This window comes from Mchenga conophoros, linkage group LG5 (genome assembly GCF_057382185.1).
Source record: "Mchenga conophoros isolate Kocher_MC1m ecotype Shallow Benthic linkage group LG5, M_conophoros_male_GT1.1, whole genome shotgun sequence".
NCBI lineage: Eukaryota > Metazoa > Chordata > Actinopteri > Cichliformes > Cichlidae > Mchenga > Mchenga conophoros.
In genome coordinates this window covers 12,866,929-12,888,926 of record NC_140530.1, presented here as the reverse complement: position 1 = coordinate 12,888,926, position 21,998 = coordinate 12,866,929, and the positions used below count along the sequence as shown (strand labels likewise).

General features: G+C 42.4%; 1 protein-coding gene across 2 annotated transcripts in view; it reads right to left on the bottom strand.

The window, feature by feature from the left end:
• prickle2b (prickle homolog 2b) overlaps positions 1–21,998 on the bottom strand; it is an 85,753-nt gene that overhangs the window by 3,854 nt on the left and 59,901 nt on the right. The window contains exons 1-6 of one of the 2 annotated variants that reach the window (XM_085273352.1): positions 14,764–15,266; positions 9,006–9,189; positions 4,615–4,728; positions 3,713–3,850; positions 1,590–1,793; positions 807–993 (exon numbers count right to left, since the gene is read on the bottom strand). In XM_085273352.1, the coding sequence (XP_085129478.1) occupies positions 807–993; positions 1,590–1,793; positions 3,713–3,850; positions 4,615–4,728; positions 9,006–9,137 (775 nt within the window). In that variant the 5' untranslated portion in view covers positions 9,138–9,189; positions 14,764–15,266. Of the gene's footprint in view, positions 1–806; positions 994–1,589; positions 1,794–3,712; positions 3,851–4,614; positions 4,729–9,005; positions 9,190–14,763; positions 15,267–21,998 lie in introns of those variants that run through there. The other variant, XM_085273351.1, reaches the window with a different exon arrangement.

The window sequence follows — 21,998 nt, the reverse complement described above, 5'->3', positions numbered from 1 at the left end:
TATAAACACATAGCATTTTGAGAATGTTTCCAGTTGTTGCAGGGGAAAAGAAAACCAGCTATTTGCTAATGACTGCCATCTGGATTGAGAGTGCTTTCTGGTGGTTTTCATTTGTAATCAGTTTTATTTTTGAGGCCAAATACTTTTCTGTATCCTGTCTGACTAATAATTACAGCGCAAATCTGTAGAGAAATATGTGCCAAAAATCACACCTGGGCATCCTGTCCTGGGAAACACACACGTACGTGTGCAGTTACACATGCATGCACATGAGCACAAACTCGAAGACAGAAAAATTGCTTATAGGAATGTTTCCAGCTGAAAAATCCCCCATTTTCTTCTCTCGCTGGGGTTGTCTCTACACTTATCTGGCACTTTATGCCTTTATAAACTTAAAAAAACAAAAATAGCAACCAAAAACTGGCCCATAATTTGAAAAGTCACGTGATAGTCATCCCTTTGCCCTATGTTGAGTTCCACACTGCATGATGTATATTGTATACAGTTCTGTGCTTTGTAAAGGTAAGTCTGTGGTGTTCAGTTTTGCACCCCTGCCACAAATATTCTGAACTTTATTCCATGAAAAAATGCTGAAAACAAGACCACAGTCATGCTACTGTAACTCTTTTCTTCTCTGTGCAAACTTGCATCTGAATCCTCTTATATATAAATTATGTATTTGGAACTTTAATAACCTTTCAGCAACCAATTCTTTGCATGAGCTTCTAGTCATTAATGCAGTCCATATGAACAGTGATGGAAACAATAGAGGGAAGTGATGGATGATGGGGAGTGAGGCAGCATACCAATATGTTCCCCGCAGGAATCGCAGTACTCTGCATACAGGGACTCGAAGCAGGAACAGCAGTAGGGCCGTCCCTCCTTCATGATGTAACGCTGACCCCCCAGCACCGTCTCGCACTCAAAACAGCAAAAGTGCTTCATATGCCAGTGACGGCCCTCTGCCTCGGTGCACTCATCTGCAAAGATGATCTAAGAACAAAGACATAAGAAAGAGTATCGTTTATTGAAAGTCCATAGAGATAAAACCTCAGTTGGGTTATTACTGCGTGCTGAATGACAGGACAAAGACTGCTTGCCCTCCCACTCCATACCATTTTCTCCTCTGCAGCTTGGCGCTCTTAGATCATTCTTTGTCGCCAGTTCGTGTAGGAGGCTAATGTGTGTGAGGAACTGAAATCTTGGTGGTGCATTTGCTTTTAATTACGCTGCTGTTAAACCGCTGGGATGCATTTAAGTGCCAAAAGAGTCCTTGTCCCCATTTGCAGAGTAAGAGTCGGCGTTAATGGGCTGGGAGATCAGGATATTGAAACTCAACCCCTTTAAACTGGATAAACCTCAGCAGACATTAAACTGTGACGGAGTGTGCTGTGAACTCGTAAGCGTCGTATGACAGCAATTTGGTGTGTATATAGGCATGTGTAAGTGCAGAGTGCATGTGTGTAAACACTAAAAATAGCCCTGCTGGCACAGTTACAGGCACAGCTTGTCCAAGGGGGTGACGTGTACCTATTAAGACATGACCATCCGCGTGTAGCCTTGTGTGTCTGCGTGTGATGTGCGTTTACCTCATCGCAGGCAGTGCAGCGTGGCTTCAGCCTCTCGGCGTGGTGCCGGCCGCAGTAGATCTTTCCATCCTGGTAGAAATAAATGAGGTCCACCAACAGCTCGTTGCACATGCTGCACACGAAGCACGCAGGGTGCCAACACACACCGTGACCTGCCCGGGATGCGAACACAGCGATGTCTCCGCCGTTTATCTGGCCTCCACACTAAACAGAAAATGAAATGAAACAACTGAATGATTGCTGGGTTTATTTGTCACAATTTACCAGCTTTCTCTTACTGCACTGTTTCGTTTCTTATTTAAAAAGTGTCTAAACCTCAAAGTACAGAATTGAGTGAAACGCTTCTTTGATACAATAATGTAAAATCTTTGCATGTGAAAAAAAAAAAAAAAAAAAAAAACACCCCGTGAGACTCATGTGTCATGATCCAGCAAGAAGTCACATGGCTCAAATTAGTTTTTCAAAGCATAAGGAAAGCTGAAAGTCCATGCCTGCAGAGCTTTTTTTTTTTTTTTTTTTTAAATGAGCAGACAGGCCAGCATCCTGATTTGTTGTATGGCATCACTGATTGCTTAATGTAAAGTAATTCCTGTTAAAACGGTTCATTGGAAACAGGACATAAGACAGTCTAATCCAATTTGCTCCATTTAGAGGGATGGAATTACAATCTAATCTGACAGGAAGTGAAAAACTGTAAACTGTTTTAAATCTGGGATGAAGTCCATTTATTGGACCTTTAGTCAAACTTACTGGAGCATCAGAGGATAAGGGCCGCAATTCCAACCACTGTCATCATCACTTAATATCACCCGTTACTTAATTGATAATACAATTGATAGATTGGTCTACAAAAAGTTACAGTCAAGTAATACATATACTAAAGCAGAAGTTAATAGCTGTAAATTGGTTGTTCTGTCCAATCAATGGCTGGAAAAGACAGTTTAGCCTCACAAAAGACACCAGAAACCATTCTGTTAACTGAAAATGTTTCACGGATTAAACAGTCACATCAGCGCTACAGAAGATGCAACAAATAAAGAGATTTCCATGAACTTAAAGTCCACCTTCTATTGGATCTCTAATAAGGTCAGGCTAGTGCTGATACCAATCGAACATGCCGGATCAGTAAATCTCTGTCTGTAACACAATTATGCAAGTCGAAAAGGCTGCGAGCACAAAGGTGTGTTCAGGAGGTGGGAACCAGAGAGATAAAGAATTTGAAGGGCTGGTGGAGGACACTGGTGGGACAAACGATAGATTTATTAACGGAGAGATATGTAGGGAAGATTAAAAAAAGTGTGATAGAGGCATGGAGGTGTACAATCAGAGAAGACGGGAAGATAAACGAGCAGCAGCACCAGTAAGACGAGAGGAAAGGTCAGGCAGGCAAAGCAGATTTAGAGGGGTGGGAAGGTGGAGACGGAGGTAGAGTTGCAATCAGGTTATCTAACTGGCACAAAGCCTAGAGCTGCAAGAAACCAAAGAGAGGGGGGGAGAATTCAATCAATACAAACTCTCCCAACAATCCACTCCCTCGTGTGTGTGTGTGTGTGTGTGTCTGCTAACTGGATAAGAAACACGAGCTATAAAGCAGCTGTACACCCGGAGCACCAGCACAGCACTGAGTATCTCCACCTTGTTTGAGCTTGTTGTAAATAAAATGACAAACGGCCAGTGGATGCATTAAGTGTGTGTGTTTATTGTTAAACGGGAATTCCATTCAGCTCCAAACTTCCATTATATAAGAGTACAAACACTAAGCATCTAGAGAATTTAGAGCAGTCTAACTCAACTATAATGAACTCAGCTGTATTTCAGAATTTTTATAGTTGGTGAGGCATAAAAAAAAGAAAATAAAGTGCGGGCACCATACCCACACACATCACTTTAAGAGTTTGAAGTGAGACAAGGTCACAATAGTAATTTAACTGCATCTCCCTCATTTATATACGTCAACATTAAACCCTGCTGACATGCCAGCAGGTCGTTCCATATGTCTGCCACATCACTCACTTCTGTCACTTCTCTGTCCACATAGAAATGACATTTATAAAAAAAATAAATCAATAAATAACACGGAGGTCAAATGTATATTTTATGCTTTCGACATTTCTTTCAGCTACCTGTTCGCAGATCGCCCCCATCATCGTCACGGGGAGTGGGCGGACGTTGCCCCGACCCAGGTTTTCGCGCTTCCGCTGGTTACTGAAGAGCTTCAGCTCTCGCTTCTCCTCATCATCCAGACTGTTACAGTAGCGCACCTGGATGAAGATCACATGCCCATGAAACCACGAGAACATGAACTGGAGCGGTGACAGAAAATGGATGGATGGATGAATGAATACTACTTAAAGTGAATAGAAGTAGTTTTTTTTTAAGATTTCAATATCTGTATAATGTTTGCCAGGTCAGTGACTGATCCCAGAGTTGAATTAACTGTCATCATGTTTTTGTCATTGCTAAGAAGTGCTGATATTGTGCTCTGCTTTTGCTGGGTGCAAATTGTGAATCAGGATTAACTAGGAACCACGTCACCAAACGAATAACTGGCTCTCAGATCGCAGCTGATGAAACGACTGACCAATCAGATTAGTAGGTGGAATTAAGAACCCACCCACTACCTGACCACAAATTGGTTCTGTGAAGTCCCACTTAATAAAGTGAAAAGAAATAACAGCTCAGGCTGACTGTTAGCCTAAACTAATGTGGGAAACAGAGCCGACCTTCACGGGGATCCTGTCTTTTAATCTCTTCAAACAAACTGTGGTAATAATTTATTCATGTAACCAACTTTAATAGGCAGCGATAAACACTTCCCTATCTCACCCATTAGGGAGACAGACTCCATTTTTAAAGCATCTGTCTTCTCCCCGCTCCCCCTCTTATCTCTGTATTGCCCTGAAGGAGGTGAGGTGATGGATGGATGGATGGATGGATGGATGGATGGATGGATGGATGGATGGATGGATGGATGGATGGATGGATGCATGGAAGGTGGTGGGGGAGGGCATCTGTTTGGACTCACCTCATTGTCGTGGGGCGGGAGCTGATTGAGCAGCTGTTTGATCCTGTATTTCTCCCCTGGGCTGTTCACGTAGGGCACCTTGTCCTCAGGCAGGGAGCTGTAGTACTGATGAACCTGAGGGAGAGACGGAGAACATTTGGACTGAGGGGCTGTTTTCATTACCAGGTAAGTGCTCAAATATTCTGCAGTAAGTGACTTCTTTCTTTTGTTGTTGTACCATCTACAAAAACTGAGAAATTTCAGCCTTTATTTGATATTGTTTTGATTTTATCATTTCAGGGCTAAAAAGGTAAAACTGTGCAAGGACCAAAGTATCAAGATCTGCCACTGGGAGTCAGTCTCTCTCTCTCTCTCTCACACACACACACACACTTTGATTTATGGCCCACCAGTAGAGACTTAATGGAACCCCACCTCTCCATCTCTGCACACTGACAAGGGAATGCATTACTGACCTGTCACAATTACACACACACACACACACACACACACACACACACACACACACACACACACACACACACACACACACGAGAAAACGAAATAGTGTTCAACACGTATGCCCCCAGCAATGCAAGCGTGTGGCAGCAGATTAATGCTAATCTGGACATTTCAAATTACTTGGACATTCTTTACATCACCACAGCAGACAATGAGTGTCATTTCTGTGTTATTTATTACACTCTTTTTATTACACTGTAATGAGGGGGGGCTGGGGTATAACTGAGGTCAGGCAGTTATATATGAATGTGACTGGCGAGGGGGGCAAATGAAGAAAGCCACAGGGTTTTTAAAGAGAGGTTTGAGGATAGATGAAAAAGAGAGAACGGGTGAGAGGTGGAGGAGGAGACATGAGAGGGAAAAAGTTAAAAAGATGTGAGTGTAGAGGAAGATATCTTTGTGTACGGAGAGACGCAAAAATGGGCAAAATGTACACAGAGGACTTTATGAGAGAGACAGCATGTGTGATCGATGCTTGCTGACAAGATCACGTCTCTCTTGATGGCCTACAGGTCAGCTGAATGGATTTACCGACTAGCCTTGTCCTTGGCAATAACACAGTCTGCCACACAAAAACAGATTAACGCAGACGTGCATCAGTGTGTAAACACCCGAATCAAAACTGAGCAGCTTTCGAAAACTCTCTTTAAAGGTGCGGCATCACATCCAGCATCAAAGACGATCTTCATTTCCTTGAAGTATCCACTTGTACAAGCGTATTTGTTACTGGGATGAATTTATAGCAGGAGACTCTTTGCTGTAAATGTAACCCAATTCCTTCTGCTCTGCTTTTGTTGGCTGTCTGCTTGCGTTGGCAATGGACATGAGATCTGTGCTCAGGAGCACAATTTAGGACGGGCATTGAGGGTGGGGTGGAATCTCTGGACAGTCCCGAAACGACCGACTGTGGTCAAGTGCCGATATATTACACAGCACTGACAAACAAAAAAGACAAACTCGTGATGCACGCACACACCCACTGTTAATGATAAATTACAAAACATGCTTCCAAGAACAGCAGGGTTACAATCTGGAGGTGAAAGGCACACTGCCCTGAGGAAAAGATCTAAAGAAAGATACACACACGTACACGCATGCATACGCACGACACACACAAATATTCCAGAGCGAGCTAGAAGAAGCAGCTTGCGATAATAACTGTAATCGAAAACAGACGGAAGTAAAGACAGGGCAGAATTTCAAACTGTACTGAAGGGAGTGTTTTTTAAGGCTGAAGCAAATGGTAGGACTTACAGATGAGTGACAAGAGAGATTGCTTCACACAGCTGGTTTCTATTGCTGTTAATGGCCAGGCAGGCAGGGGAAAAAGACACCACCAGGCACCAGTTCTGACATTCTCACAACAAGCCACTTTGCAGCGGTTAGTAGACACAGATATTATATAGCTGAGAAAATACTGGTAGCTATAGTCAAACACTGCGGAGGAAAAAAAGGGTGTTTTTACTGTGAAGAGAGAGGATTTAACAGCAGTTTTCATTCATTTCCCTCCTGTTCTCACGTCTTTGCTGACATGTGTGAATGCCCATGGTGCAAAACTGTGCCAAACACCGCTAACATATGACACCTAAACACAAAGCAGAAGTGATGTTTATAGGAATATTACTAGCTTTAAAGATACGTGATCATGATCCATGAAGTAATAGAATTTGGACAGCAGGGTGGCACTAAATTTAATTTTTAGAATCGCAGCCATCTATCGATGTCAAATTCAGCAAATATCAATCTCGCTGTGGTGCAACAAAGGTAAAGCGAGGAAGGTAATTCAAGTCATTAGTCCTCTTCATCCTCCAGGGACTATGGATTTTTACACATTTTCTGTCAAATACCCAACTAGCTTTTACATCCACTGACCCATCATTTACTCGTCCTTCACGGCTGCTGGCTGCAATCAAGTCAGAGGCTGATGGTTTTATTGTTCTTGATCTCAGATCGGAATGAGTCCAATTGCCCTCTGGTCTATTTTGGAAAAGGTCAAACTGCCCTCGCTTCTTTCTCTACCTGGCGCTTTTCTATTTAATTCATCTACTTCAAGGCTCTCGGCCCATGTTAGAACCTGACAGAGATACAAGTTTGCATGAAAAACCTAAAATTGAATTTCTATATAGACATGGCACATGGAATTGATGCCTAGCAGAGTTTCAATATTAGACTGCAGCTCTTACACATGAAGAAAACGCTTATCTCTCACAGACCACTGCTAGTTATCATTCTTGCCCTTGACAAACGGTAACTTGGCAACATCCAATAAATCTATTTTAAACGATGAAGAGGAGAGAGCGAGGCGACTAGCGAGGGAGGAAAATGGCCCATAACATGTCAAACGCACAGAATAATGGCTCCATTTGTTGCTAAAGATTCTTTTGCCGTGTCTGCATTTCAGCACCCTGATAGTGGAAAGTAGAGCTGACGGCACTGTTTGGTTGACAGAAACAATCCCAAGTTATCCCTCAGACACACCTGACTGACCCCAGTCCTGCTTAGAAATGTCTCATTACAGAATAGCAGTACATCACTTGAGGCTGAACAGGAGACAGATACAGTTCTGCGGTTCAAAGCAGGAAGACTCTTGATCTGCAGTTTTTAACCTGAAGTTTCAGCTTTATGTCCACTCTCCTGAAAAAAGTCACACCAGGCCTCCACAGCTTGAATGATTTGTCATGTCAGGGTTGGAAGACAGAAACTGCTACAGCTTCTGGCACATTTCATGTGCTGCCTGCTGCTAGGTTAAAGCTAGAAGTGATTCAGTTTAACAGTCTAATATTCTTTCCATTCTGATGATCAAGTCAATCAAGTATTAAAAAAACAATCCTGAATCTCTTCTCTAGGCTGTTTAGCATTCTGGTCTTGCCATACTAATCAGCCCAGTCCTCTTTATTTCCTGAATGTTCCCGAGGTTATATTTTCACCAAATGAGAACCTAAGTGACTACGGAGTTGTAAGCATGATCCTGGAGAGGGATGAATAATAGCTGGTCTCAGTCCTTTGAGGTCGAAACAGTGTGCCAACAATGTACTGACCAGCTCAGCTCATCAACAAAATGAAACCGGCTTCAATAAACGTTGTTATTGTCCCATAAAGCTGGAAACCCTCCCACGTGTGCGCACCTGCAGTTAAGTGAAGTATTGTAATAGAGGATTTTCTGCACGGGTCCATTTTATGTGCTTATGTATTAACGCAGGCTTAGCTTTGTGGTTGTGAGGGCAATGTAACCTACTGTAAACATGTTTGCAGGGAGAAGGAATTGGAGATTAATTTAACTGCTGGAAGCACATAATCCTTGTTATCCATTAGCTGGGAGAAGGTGCAGTCAGCATGTAATATATGCCGACACATGGCGACATGCAGGTCTAAACGAATAGTTGGAATTTGTATTAGATTTCTGATTATTGTACTAAAAGTGTGTTATATATTTGAACTAACACCTGGCTGTGCATATCTCTGAAAGACTAAGCTTTAACCCATGATCATATTTTACAACACCAAGCCTTATCCTAATTCACTGTATAAACTTACACTGCTCAACTGCCACTACAGTGTATGGTGAAATCGGAGCTTTTGAAAGGGCGCTGTAATGTGATCCCACGTCTTCCGTCATTTCATTTACGTTCAAGCTTTAATTAGCCTCTGTGTTGTATTCTCTACACTGGAGGAAACGAAAAAGCTGTGGATTCAAATGCTCAACAATTAATTTCTTACAAAAACTTCAGCTTCACATGATTAAAAAAAAAAATAGATGAAAGGATTGGACCGGTACACACAATTACACATATTTTACAAAAAAGGTGACGAGAAGTGATAAGATGGCGTTACTAACAAGACTGAAATGCTGGAAGACCGTGTGCTCCATAGCAGAATAAGACTAAACATACCTGTTCAGGTTTGAGACCCGGTGGAACCCAGGCGTACTCCTCCAAGGCACAGCCTGAGTCATCATCCGAGGTTGAGTTCCTCTGGAAGTCGTACATCAGTTTGGTGACCGTCTTCTCCATCTCTACGGGCATGGCTGTCACTGCATGCTCCTCACGACGACACTTACAGTGTACACAGATCTTCCTGCCGGTGACAAACAAACCCCCCCCCCATCTGTCAGTTCAATGTCACATGTGTGCTTACATGTGCAAATTAAGGACAGATATAATGGTCTAGGAAAAAAGCAATCGTCTAAATGGTAGCTTTAAAGTCTGGTTCATAGTTTGGGCAGTGTTGTGCATCTAAACCTCATGATATCCCTGATCATTATTAAACAAGTTCTGTGTTTGATAGAGTGATGTATAAAGAAGAACAAGAGGTCACATGGTGTGAGCCTCTAGCATCCATCATTAATAATCGAAAATAAACCATTAAAAAAAATCTTTTCTTTCAAAATTAGTCCAAGAAACACAAACTCGAAGTCTGTGAAACAACTTTTCCCCCTCCACAGGCACTCTTATTCATCTCAGTTGAAATGTCGAGGATTCCCACTGTGGGTTCCCCAGTAAAAGAGGGTGCCACAAATGCAATGCTCATCACTCGTCTGTGGTATGAAGATCTACTGTCAAGCGTGCCTTGGAAATAAGCCGAATACAGCCATCGACAGTGATGGAAAACAGCACTACACAAACACAATACACAGGCACTTTGCTATGTACAAGGTTAGCGAGAACCACTTGCAGATGCTTTGCGAGGACAGTGCCCCACCCCCATTAGCCAAAGGGATCCACCCATCTATAACAGGGAAAGCAATCTGTGTGAGAATTCCCACAGAAAACTTAGATGCAAGAGCAAGGTCAAATTAAGGCACTAGGGGGTCTATAATCATTTGAGCTGCTCTTTCCTATAATTTTCCTAACCCAAGTTAGAATATCGCCCCTTCATTTCCATAAAATAATTCATCACCAATCACAGTACCACTGTCTGATTTTAGCTTCAACACCAAATACAGCTCATTTAATCATTACAGGATTGAAATTAAGCTTATAAAGAATGATTCTGGGTTTGACTGCTCACCTGTCTTGTTGATTTAAAAGCCCATAACATCATTGCTGTTCATCAAAGTAAAGCTGTATTTTTGCAGACACCTCAGCTTGTAACTGTGCTACTATTAGAGTCAGCTGTGTATGAGATGGCTCAGAAAAGGATCGCAATATATGGGTTCAATACTTGAGTGCATGGGCCAAAATGAAAATGTAGCCCAACACTACCAGGTCTGCATTCTGATGCAAAGCATAGAGACAGTGCAACCATACAGATCGCCGTGTCCTTGACAGCTCTAAACCCTGCAAATAGAAACTGGGTGGGCAACGAGGTCACATCCCACTAACCCTTGCTGCCGCTCAGGCGGCCAAACCGGTGAGACAATCCCATTACCTTCTCAGAGGGATGCTGGCTTGTCTGAGAGACAGCCGTATGGAGGAGCTTAGGGGCAGTCAGGACACTGTAACACATCCTCAGCCATCCAAGGTGTCAGTCTATCCGAACAAATGAATGCAAAGTAGTCTGCAATATCTGGCTTCTTGTGAATCAGTTCTTGCAGTGTGATATATTCAGCGTGTAACTGCTCGATATTTCTTGCAGACTTAATTTTTAAACCTTACGGTACTTGTTGAACCTGTTCCCACTATAATGACTACTGAGCAATTAGGTCTGATTGGAATTTCAATCTAGGTACATGTGCAGAGTCAATCCTATTTTCAAACACTGCCACTGGATATGTCCGTAAGCCTTTCTTAACTTTGCTCTGTACTGTAGCTGTGGACTCTTGAGTCTGTTGAGCTCACCGATGGGTGATGGGTGCAGGGCTGCGAAGCTAAGACTCAGTCACAATAACAGTTGGCACTGTCCCAGCGTTTGTGTCAACTACCTGTTAACATAAAGTGCTCTGAGCCAAACGGCTATAATGCTTCATCGTGTCTCTCCCTGAAAAAAAGCACTTCTTGTCCAAGGGTTTAGCCTTAGTTAACAAAGCTCAAAATCCAATTTGACTTAGCAGTGATTGATTTGAGTGATGAGATAGACAATGAAACACATGGAGCTCACTTTATTTAGTTCGAGCAAAACGTCTTACTGGCATGCCACAACTAGCCACATGCCTGTAATATATGTATATATACATAGCTGAAGATGGATGAGAGATTATTTAGCGACAGGCAGAAGCCTAAAAAGCTCATGCTTTGAGCTCCAGCTAAAGAAGGACCTCTAAACTTCTGTTGTCATTGTGCAAGGGCAGCCACAGACTTCACACACTCACTACATAAATATTAAGAAAATGCCTGAAGTGGGCAAATATCCCTGTCATGAATATTGATGACCATGATAAACAGAACAGATGTAGATGAAGTCATCAATGAGCTGTCAAGCAGGCAGACTGGGAGAAGGGTGCTTAGCAAATCCCAGTCCCAAGAGGATGATGCCATAGCCGGAGGCAAAGCAGCTTGCCTCAGTACAGCCCAGCACTTTCACAGTTATTACTGATTTAAAGATGATTTCCTGGATGGGAACAGAATCTCATGAATCTATGAGAACATACACAATCACAATGAAAATGGTCAAAGCACAAGGTGGATCCACCACACGAGATAAAGCACATATGAACACTTAAAGGCAGGTATTTTGTCCCTGGGCTAAGAAGGATGAAACCTGAAAGAAAGCCTCTTCACACCACACCTTTCATGTGTCCACTCAGAAGGAGGTGACCCACATCTGTACAGATGTGGGTCAGAGAGACTTCAGAGAGACCTTCCTCCAAACACGTCCTGATTTTCTCAAATCAGAAAAAGCAGAGAGTCTGTAGACCTTGAGGGTCCGTTTCCCCTGCTTTCCCCATGATTTACATTCTTCATGGACATGCCTGGGATTTCCCCTCAACTGAAACGTAATCCCCGAGCTTCCCCGTGTAAGCTACATGAGTTCAATTAAATCAGATTTAGAAACTCTGGTAAAACAAGTCAAGCGCATCACTGACGCCTCATAAATGACTGAGATATAGGGAAGGAAGTAAAGAGGCTTGTTATTTTTTTCAAATGTGACTGGGCTTCTTTTTTTTGTCCCCTGGGAGAGCTGATATATCATTGGTCAATCGGAGTGAGGGTTTTATCAAGCCCATGGGGTGGTTGGGGTATGTTTGTGGTTCGCAATGATGTCAGTGGACAATGGTTCTTATTTCAAGTTAATTATAATCATTATTCACCGCTGCAAGATGAGCACCGTATCCCAGGTAATGGGTAATTTTAATACGTAACTAGGGTCTACTGGGCTGCTCTACAATTGCGTACAGTTGTTTTAACTGTTGTCAATCAGTGCAGCAAGCTCTTTAGCAAGCACAGTCTCACAGTTTAATGAAACAGGCTGTAAGATTAAGTTGAATATCTGAAGACAAAAAAAAAGTGGGCTCAATGAATTTATTTATTTTATTGATTTTAGAAGCCTGAAATGTGGGGTTAGGCTCTAGTGCTGATTTAAAGGTGATTAAGTTTTAGGAAGGTAAGTTAGGTACTAAAAAAAACCCCATCTGATAAAGAGCAATTCACAGAAGTGCGTCTTTTGAGCAGAAGTCGTCATTTTCTCCCGAAACCACTGCAGCTTTTCCATGGTATCAGAAGGTCAGATTAAAATCTCATCTTTAAATGCAAGCTCTACACAAAAAGCAGAGGTTGCATGATAAGAAGGGAGAGCGGAGAGGACAGGACAGCTGGGCGCAAGGACACTCCAAGTGTTTTTTTTGTCCCCCCCCCTCTTCTTCTGCTTTTGTTTTCTTTGGAACAAGAAGCGGAAGAAGATAGTCTTTTGTCTTTAACGGCCTCTTGTTAAGCAAATGCAAGCTTTCCGGCAGTAATATTTGAAGATAAATTTTAAAGGCGCTTTGAGAAACAGCCCTGCTTTCACAAATTATAGCTATACAAGCTACACAAGCAAACAAAGTCGTACCTATGGTCTACATTTTCGACTTCAGAGCTATTAAGAGTTAATCACAGGCAAACACGACTGAGGTGTCTCTGGCATAACCCAGGCTTGATAAAGGCATTTTCCATGTGTGGCCAATTAGCAAGAACCTGCTGCAACGTGCTGCTGATGGCCAAGATTAGGCCCGCACCCACCTGTCATGGCCACTTATAGATTAGCCTGCTCTTTTGAACTAGGCCCTGGTCTACACTAATGGGCAACATTATTTTACAGCATGTTCAACAAAAAAAACCCCCAAAAAAACTATTATGTTGGCACTGAATTTTGACAGTGTGAGCTGATTTTTTAGTAGATGATTGACAAGTTAACACAGCAAGGGCACTTTGAATTGTCACAAGCAGCAAGAGCACCTGCAAAACCAGCTGTCAAAGTCTGTAATGGCCAAAGTTTGAAAACATAACTCAAGGGATCTTGGATATTTTAACAGTTGTATTATGGGAAATGTAGGCCATCATATTGGACCTGAGTTGGTCCAATATGAAACGGAAGGATAAAAGGAGACTGTGTTTGCATAACATCACACTGGGACACTTTTTTACTATACATGAGATAGGCTCACATTACTCAATGTGAATTCTCAATAAATTGACAATACTTTCGATGGGATGGGAGGTCATGGAAGGGTCAAACTTGCATCAATACAGATGTTGTTTTGGAAGCACTCTGGTGACAGGTCGTTAGTCATTCTCTTTCAGTTCCCAACACACATTAAATGGCCTTGATACACTCTCAGAGAAAGTACAATATTGCTGTTATATCACGCTGACTTTTCTTTCAAAGCACCAGTGAGGAAAAGGCAGGAACCAATGAGCATCCGAATCACCACACCCCCAAAAGACAGTTGTGTATGTCAGAAATGATGTTGGACAGGCGTTTAGGTTCCTGTCAGTCTGCTCTCGGACCAGAGGTGCACAGCGATCCTGCAGCCAGCTGCCACACATTATTCCACATTATTCATTGTCGCCCATTCATGTGCTAATCCAGCGGCGCTTTTCACTGCTAAAAGTAAGTAATAAGTAAACTATTTTAACAGATCAATTAATCTGCATTGAGTTGTGTAATGCAAAGCCACAAAGACGTACAGTCAGCAGCAAACTTCAGGAGAAAAAACGACATAAATAATCAGACAAAGAAAAATACAGATCCTTCTTTAATGCAAACTGTCGAGAAGAAAATACTAATTTGCAGACCTTTACTCGGGCAGACTATTGTCTGTTGTGTCAGTTCAAAATACAATCCATATGTCACACAGCTACACGGTCCACAGCACACATTACTGGTCGGACCAGTGCGCTACAGGAGGTGGGGTGGGGGATATAAACCAGGGAGAACACGTCCACAGAGAGAAAGTTCAGCAATCTGCATTCAAGTGTTATTTACAATCGAAAAAACACCCACTTGTGAAACAGAAGAGTGCAACACCCTATAAAAATCTTGTAGAGGGTTCAACTTGTTTATACATTTAAAAAAAAAAAAAAAAAAAAAAAAGGCAGTGTGCTTTAACAGTCCTGCGATTATTTTACGCATAAATTCAAATCAGGATTAAGCCAGACAGGACTAAAAGTTCACGACCAGACTGGTGGCGCATTCCCCAATCAATCGAGCCTTTAAAGTCCCCGTCTCCGTTTGCGCTTTTACACAAGAGCTACCAAACAATAACACAAACACTATCAATAATGTGCCCCTTACCTTCTTACAAACTGCAACCGAGAGAAGCCATTACCGTGACCTCGGAGGCTTTGGTGTTGCGGGTTTTAAAATACGCGTTCCTCATTGCAGAATTTGTCACACAACTCCAACTCCAACAGCTTCGCCACGAAAACACGCCACTCTCGCCCGCTGCGTGATCCGCACCCCTCTGCTACATTTATCCCGGCCGTTTAAAAGCCTTTTGTCAACCCTCTCCTCTTCGCAAATACACTCTGGGGGGAGGGGGGGGGGGGGGCTCTGCAAACGAGGAAAAGCCCCAACGAAGAGCCAGTATGAAGTGCGTAAAAGCGGATTCCTCTTTTCAGTATGTCCAGTAAGTGCGCAAATTCCACCAGAGGGAGAAAAAAAAACAGATTTTGTCGCTCAACGAGAATAACAGAGCTCTCCTTTGGCAGTAACGTTAAACACTGCTGCCGAGTCTCAGAGAAGATCGGCGCGGACTTTCGGTGCGTAAAAGCCCAGAGCGCTCCAAGAGCTCTGCTTTCTGCTGACAGAGCCACACAGCAGCAGCGCTTTAATCCTCCCCCCGTTTGTCAAGTGCGCTTAGATTAATAGCTCGATTCCGGTTTACCCTTTCAAAATAGAAGCATGGCGTCAAAAGTTTGATTCACTGGTCGATCTATTATTTTCTTCCTCGTTTGTGTTTATAGCATTTATTTACGCATATTCAGTTTTATTTACTGAAACGCTGTTTCTTCTCTTTTTGACATCAAATTAAAGTCCGTTGCAGTGCAAATGATTCTGTGAAAAGAAGGCCAATGGACCTTAAGTTCTTATTTATAATAACATAACTAAAAATAAAAGTTTGCATGTAATTATGAAACCCACCGATAGCATGGGGGGCATCTACTTTAGTTTTTTCCCTCTTCTTTGTCAATTCATACCGTCCGTGATGAATGAGTAATGAGTATACAAATTTACTATTTTGTTCAGATATTGAGTAGCAAATATATTTGTTCTTCATGTAAACGTCATCACTTTTAGCATTTTATTTTCACATTTTGTTTCAAATTACAGCACAATGTCAACTTTCTATTTGAAGGCAGATTTGTTCACTTCCTGTGTTATTGTGGGCCCTCTCTGGTCTCCTTTCATGTGGCGCGCGCGCGCGCGCACACACGCACTTTTCTCCTCTGTCCTGCATGCTAATATGCCAGTGTGATGTCAGTAAGTCAGCATCCCTACACTAGTGTAATTAGCAGCATGAATGACTGGTGGTCTGGCAGGATTTGCATGTGAATCAAACCACTTGCCTGACTCAGTTGCTGGGGGCAAAAGAGAGACAGAAAGGGAGGCAGGAAAGAGAACAGCAGCAGGACGCTGACTTGGTCATGCAAGGACATGAGCGCTCATCCAGAGAGAGAGAGGCAGATAAGCTCTCTTTAACATGAGAAACAGACGTTAGCTGAAACAAAAGGACAAAAGACTTAGAGAGCAATGAAAATCCACTGTATGAAAAATGAATTTAGAGATCTTTAAGAGTTTCATGTCACACGTGAACATTTTGTTCCCTTTACTTTAAAAAAAAAAAAAGATCTAGCTCACCAAAATACAGTGGACAATTGTTTGACGGTGTGTGTCTGTGTGTTCATAGTGCTGTGGCCTGAGACAGTGACCTCAGTCAGTACGCACACACATGCTAAAGTTCTCCGCTAATATGTCTCCTGCTGTAGCCAATAGTTCTCTAATTAGGCACGAATAATCCAAGCAGGTATCGTGTTGTGTTTTGAACCCACACAAAAAAAATGCAGCTTGCTAACCAAGTTATCTACAGTTAGCACTCAACCAGTCTTGTCAGAGTTCAAAACGAGTGGGTGATGTCATGATGCCTACATTCATCTTTTATATACAGGCTATGACAAACATTTGCAAAAGTTCTCAAAACATCCTGTGTTGTACTTTCTGTTACAGTAGGCATCTGCACAAGAACATCTGCCACGATGGCACTCACCCTCTCTCTTACACACACAAACATGGTAAATGAGAGATGAGGTGAAAAAAAAAAAGGTTTATAAAAGCCTGCGCAGACATTGTTGCTGATCCTTTCAGATGTGGAGGATGAATCTTGCAGCATTGCGTCTATAACTCCTTTAGAAATCTAAGAATACTAGTAACAGCTCAGGCTGTACTCACAAGCACTCCATAAGATTTTATAAGCCCTAAACGACTGTGTCCTGTACTCGTAACAATCAGGTTACGGGTCAGCTGGCTCGGGCCCAGCCGCTTTCCTCGATCAGTCATTCCCTTTTTCCTAATAAACTGCTCCCAGACCTGCAGTGAGCTGTTTCAAATGCCACAAGAGGACTGAATAAAAGTGTAGGGGCCAGCTTAAGGGACATACCACAGATAGCATTGCCTGCATAGGCTGTTGGCATGCACAGAGAGCCTTTGCTTGGTAATTTTAGACAGTGAGCCAAACGGGTTTACTCCCTTCCTTCCTAAGTATGCATATTGTGTTTTTTTGTCTTTATCAAAGCACAGGATGAGCAAAACTGTAAATACATTAACCCCTGGGCTGGGTGCATATCTGAAATTTGTAAGAAAGTTTTACTGGCTCAAAGGATCTTATCCTACAAGAACATTAGTCAGGTCTTACCAGAAGGAAGGAACTGATTTATATAATGTCTGATATGGTCAAAAGGCATTCCTGATAAATCAGTGTCTTTATCTAGATTTGAAACATAGCCAAGATCCCAACATGGCCTCTGCATCTTTACTTCTCATCTGCTTTTTTAGGAACACTAGTCTCCTCTCCTTTCATGTGGCAAATGCTGATGGCTATCACCGTAGAGTCAACACACGAGGCAGCTGGGACTCAACCCAACAGCTGATAGCTCTGACATGCTGGGAGGGAGGTAGAGAACCAACTTCCCATATAGCCTCACTTCCCACCACTGCAGAAGGTTTCTTAAGTAAGTCACCAACTAATGTAAAAGCCCATTCACGGTCTGTGAGTGGTCACAAGGGTCCACGTGAAGTAATTTCGTTAACGGCCTTAATTCGCAGGGGTGCCCTTGGTTCCCTGCGTGGACGCCATTGTGCAGTTCCATACTGTCTAGACTACAAAATATGTCAAGTGCACATGTAACACAAAAGTGAACTGCACTATTATACTGTCAATCACATGTACTCTGTAATTTTTTTTACTTTACTTCTTTACGGTCTGTATCTTTATAACAAATGTATAAACACAAGCACGCAGCATTAACCCAGTCTGAGTTACTAAATGTGTTTCCCCTCTCATTAAGACCAGGTCATAACCTGAATAAAGCTAAAGTTATTTTAAAGTTTATAAAGTATATATATTACATTTCTTTCTGAAAATAATCTGTTTATAATAATCTCTATTGCTACAGTTTAAAAAAAATATTTTAAATTATCTTTCTTACTTGTTCTGTCGCTATATTTATTCTATTGCGTTGACAAGTAAATTTCCCAAGAGGGGGGGTCAATAAAACTCTTATCTGTCTGCTACAGTTAGCTCAATATTAGAAGCAGCTTTATAACACCAAAAGTTTGGTGCTGCTAGATCTCCAGTCAGGCAGTTTGAAAGAACAGTTTCAATGAGATGATGAAAAGGCTGGCAGTCACACGACAAACTGGTTAATTTAAGGAACACTGCTGTTATCTATACACTGTATATAAAAGATGGACAAAGACACTGAGCTGTCACCCACTGGTTAGCCACGCTCTGCTGCGAACCCTCTGATGAACGAGGGGTAGATCTAACTGAAAAACTGAGAGACACAATGTGGTCACATGGTCTGGACTTACCAATCATAAGGTAGGCCCACCCTAAACATTATGTCCTGTTCAACAGGACCTGAAATGAGTGACTGAGACAATGAACGGACTAGAAAAGCATTTACTGAGGCCACAGATCCAGGAAGCCAAAGCGAAGTGTCGCCATAGACTTCTTTATCAAACAGAAAAGCTCCCCTCCTCCACAGGAGTGGACGCTTCAGTGGACATTTATATCAGGATTCATATTACGCAATTGTAAAGTCTCCTTTTTACTGCAGACTGTCAAATATCACACTTTGCAACAGCAGGATTTTAACTCCGCCTCCCTGTGTAACTGTTCGGATCAGCTATACACACTTTAGATGTGGTGACACTCTCCTTGAACTGGTGACTTTCAAGTGTAACCCAGTCTAAAAGAAAACCAGGAGCAGACAGGGGTTAATTTTTAATTCTTGCACTTGGTTACATATTAACAAATGAAGCATCCCTGGAGAGTGCATGGCACTTTGGAGACGATGTGGAAATTGTTGTCAAGCAATCCAGATAATCCTGGTAAGCTGAGGACTGCTTTCAATCTTTATTTTTGTTTGCTTACATCCCCCCACGCTACATTAGGGGTGTAATGATTCATGGGAACACTTGGACTCTGTTAGAAAAGAAGAGGAAAGAGAGGCCAGTGAGTATAAAAGGTTCAGTGGGCTGATATTCAGTTAGAGCACATCGACCTCCCTTTTTCCAGGGGCTATCAGTACTTTGGCCCAACTACTCTGCCTAGAAAGCAGATTTAGTGACACACAGCACTGGGCCCAGCAGCTCCTCTGTACCCTTGTTCCCAGCAGATAAGTGGCCATTATTCATCCCGTGTTGAACATTAACTGGATTAATTCTGCACGAGTTGAAGGGTGAAATTGTATTTGTCCGAAGGGAGGGAAATGGCTAGGAAATGAGGAGAGCAGCCAGCTTGGCTGAAATTCTAATTAGCTCGAGGGTTCGTTAGCACACAAACTCTACTCCTGCTGCAGAAGCCTTGCTGATACAGAGGCCTGTGTAAGCCATTAAGCCGCAGAAGGAAAACGGAGAGAGACTGAAAGAAAGAAAAAAGACAGGAGGGAGGGAAAAGACTGAATATGGACACTCAGCTTCACGCATAAAGGCCCAGGGCAAGGAGATGACCTTAGAGAGTTACTTTTCAAGGGGACTGGAAACTATTTTTGCTACTCCTGCCCCACTTACTCAAAGGCACTTCAGCACAGAAGAAAAAAAGAAAACAACCACCAAACCCTCCACCTCTATCCACCTGATCTATCCATCAGGCCATCAATCTCCACTCTAGCCAACCCTCTCCAGGACGATGTGGCTCAGTTTCCAGCTAGCTGTGCCCAGCGACGACAGTTTGTCATTGAGCATTTCTCACTCATAATCCACATGTGGAGTTTGATTCAAAACATAATTAGGTCACGCTGTGGTATGAAAAAAAAGCAGTCGGGGAAAGAGTAGTAAAAAAAAAAAAAAAAAAATACTGTAGTGTATCCAGTGGGATATGACAAATGGGTAAGGAGAGGCAATATAAATACATTTTGATATGAGGGGAAATATAGAAGGATTTGTGAGAGGGCGTGTCTGCTCAGTCTTCCCGTCTGCGTCGAATACCACAATGTTGCAAAATAATGCATAAAGGTCTCATTTCTCTCTCAGCAGCACATAAAGCCACAACTCCACAGATGATGAACCTGCGACTCCATGAATGAACCACCCACCTCCAGTAGGCCCACATCCACAACCCCGCAGCAGTTTCTCTGACTCAGCACTCTCAGTCTCCACTGATGTTCCAGCTCGCCACCTTGTCATCATGTTCACGAGAAGCATAGGTGTCAGTACTGATCAGCCCACACACTCCACACAACAAAGCTGCCAATCTCTAGAGACATGTGATTAAAATAAATAAATAAATAAACCTAACTAAAATTAATAGAAATGTGTTAAGTATGAGGTCACAATCATGAACAAGGAGGTGGAGAATGAGGAGACTGTAAAATGCCTTTGTGATTCAGACATATTCTGTGCACTTTCTCCAGAACCCTTCTGTCATGGTTTAAGCTCAGACTTTTAGTTAAATAAATCCAACACTCAGTTATGAAAAGCTCAAATATTTAACTTCGGAGGACTTGTGGGTAGAGTAGTGACAGACAGGATAAGTCTATCAAACGGAGCTCAGCCCGAGGGCATTAAATCCATTCTGAAGTACACTTGGAAAATGTACACAAAACCGGACGCTGAGCTTATGCAAAACTGTGCCACGAGTTTAGTTTGTAACTTGTTTTCCACACAACTCATGTGACTGGAAAGAAGAGTATTCTTTTAACTCTATTACGAACTGTGTCTGCGTGTTCCCATCAGGAAACCAGACTCTGTTTCTGTGCACAGTTTGTGGTAAAAATAATTAACGGCAACAAAAATGCTTCAGCATGGGTCATGATAGTCATGTGGGAATACACCTTGAGGTTGGGTTTGCTGCACTTATACTGTCTCCGACTTTAAGATGCAACATAATTGTGGTGGGAGGAGTAGCACTGTTCGGCATTGTTCAAGGCTCTTTAGTCTTTCCACGCAAAGCATTTAATTGGCAACTGAAGCTTGAAGGACGACTTTGTTTCACATACATACACACACACACACACACACACGGACCTATGAAACGCAGACATACCCAAACAATACATTTAGAGGCTGTTAGATGAATCAGTAAAACGGATGGGAAAACTATATTTATGGGGCTTTAAAAGGTATCGGGGAAAATATGGAACTAGAGGCAGAGCATGTTGTTCAAAAGTCACGGAAAAGTTTTCAAATCCATTTCTAATTTGTCTGTTATTTCCAGCTTCGCCGTCAGACTGAGAACAGTGATATAGGACCTTGTCAACTATAAGCAACTTATTGAAAGAAGTTTTTTTTAGAAACTTATTCAAAATCTATTGGAGAAAATGACAAAATGACAAGACTAGGAGATTAGATTATGTCTATATGAGCTTGTTTGGTATATTAAATAATAAACATCTGAATCTAAAAGAAGATCAGACACTGAAAGCCTGTAGTGAGTGACCAAAGTCATATTTGAGCCATTTAATCTCCCTCAGTTCATCCCGTTACCATGTTTACCTTACGGGAATGAATGAATAGTAGATTTCAATCACATACACAACACGCCACTCAGTCAATACAGCCGCCGCAGCCCTATCCCCAGATGGTCCCAAAGGCCTGTGGACGTTATGGATTGGAGGAGAAATTGCCATTTCCAGGACGTGACAGACTTGCTGTGTGTTTCATCACGGGGGTCGATGAAAACGGTGAGTTTGAAGTGTTATTGACCGATTGCTGCTGAGAGCTGAGATTGTAGGCAACAAACACATACACGCAAGGACAGACAAAGCTGCAGGAGAAGGCTCAGGAGGGATGAGTCACAGCAAACAGCA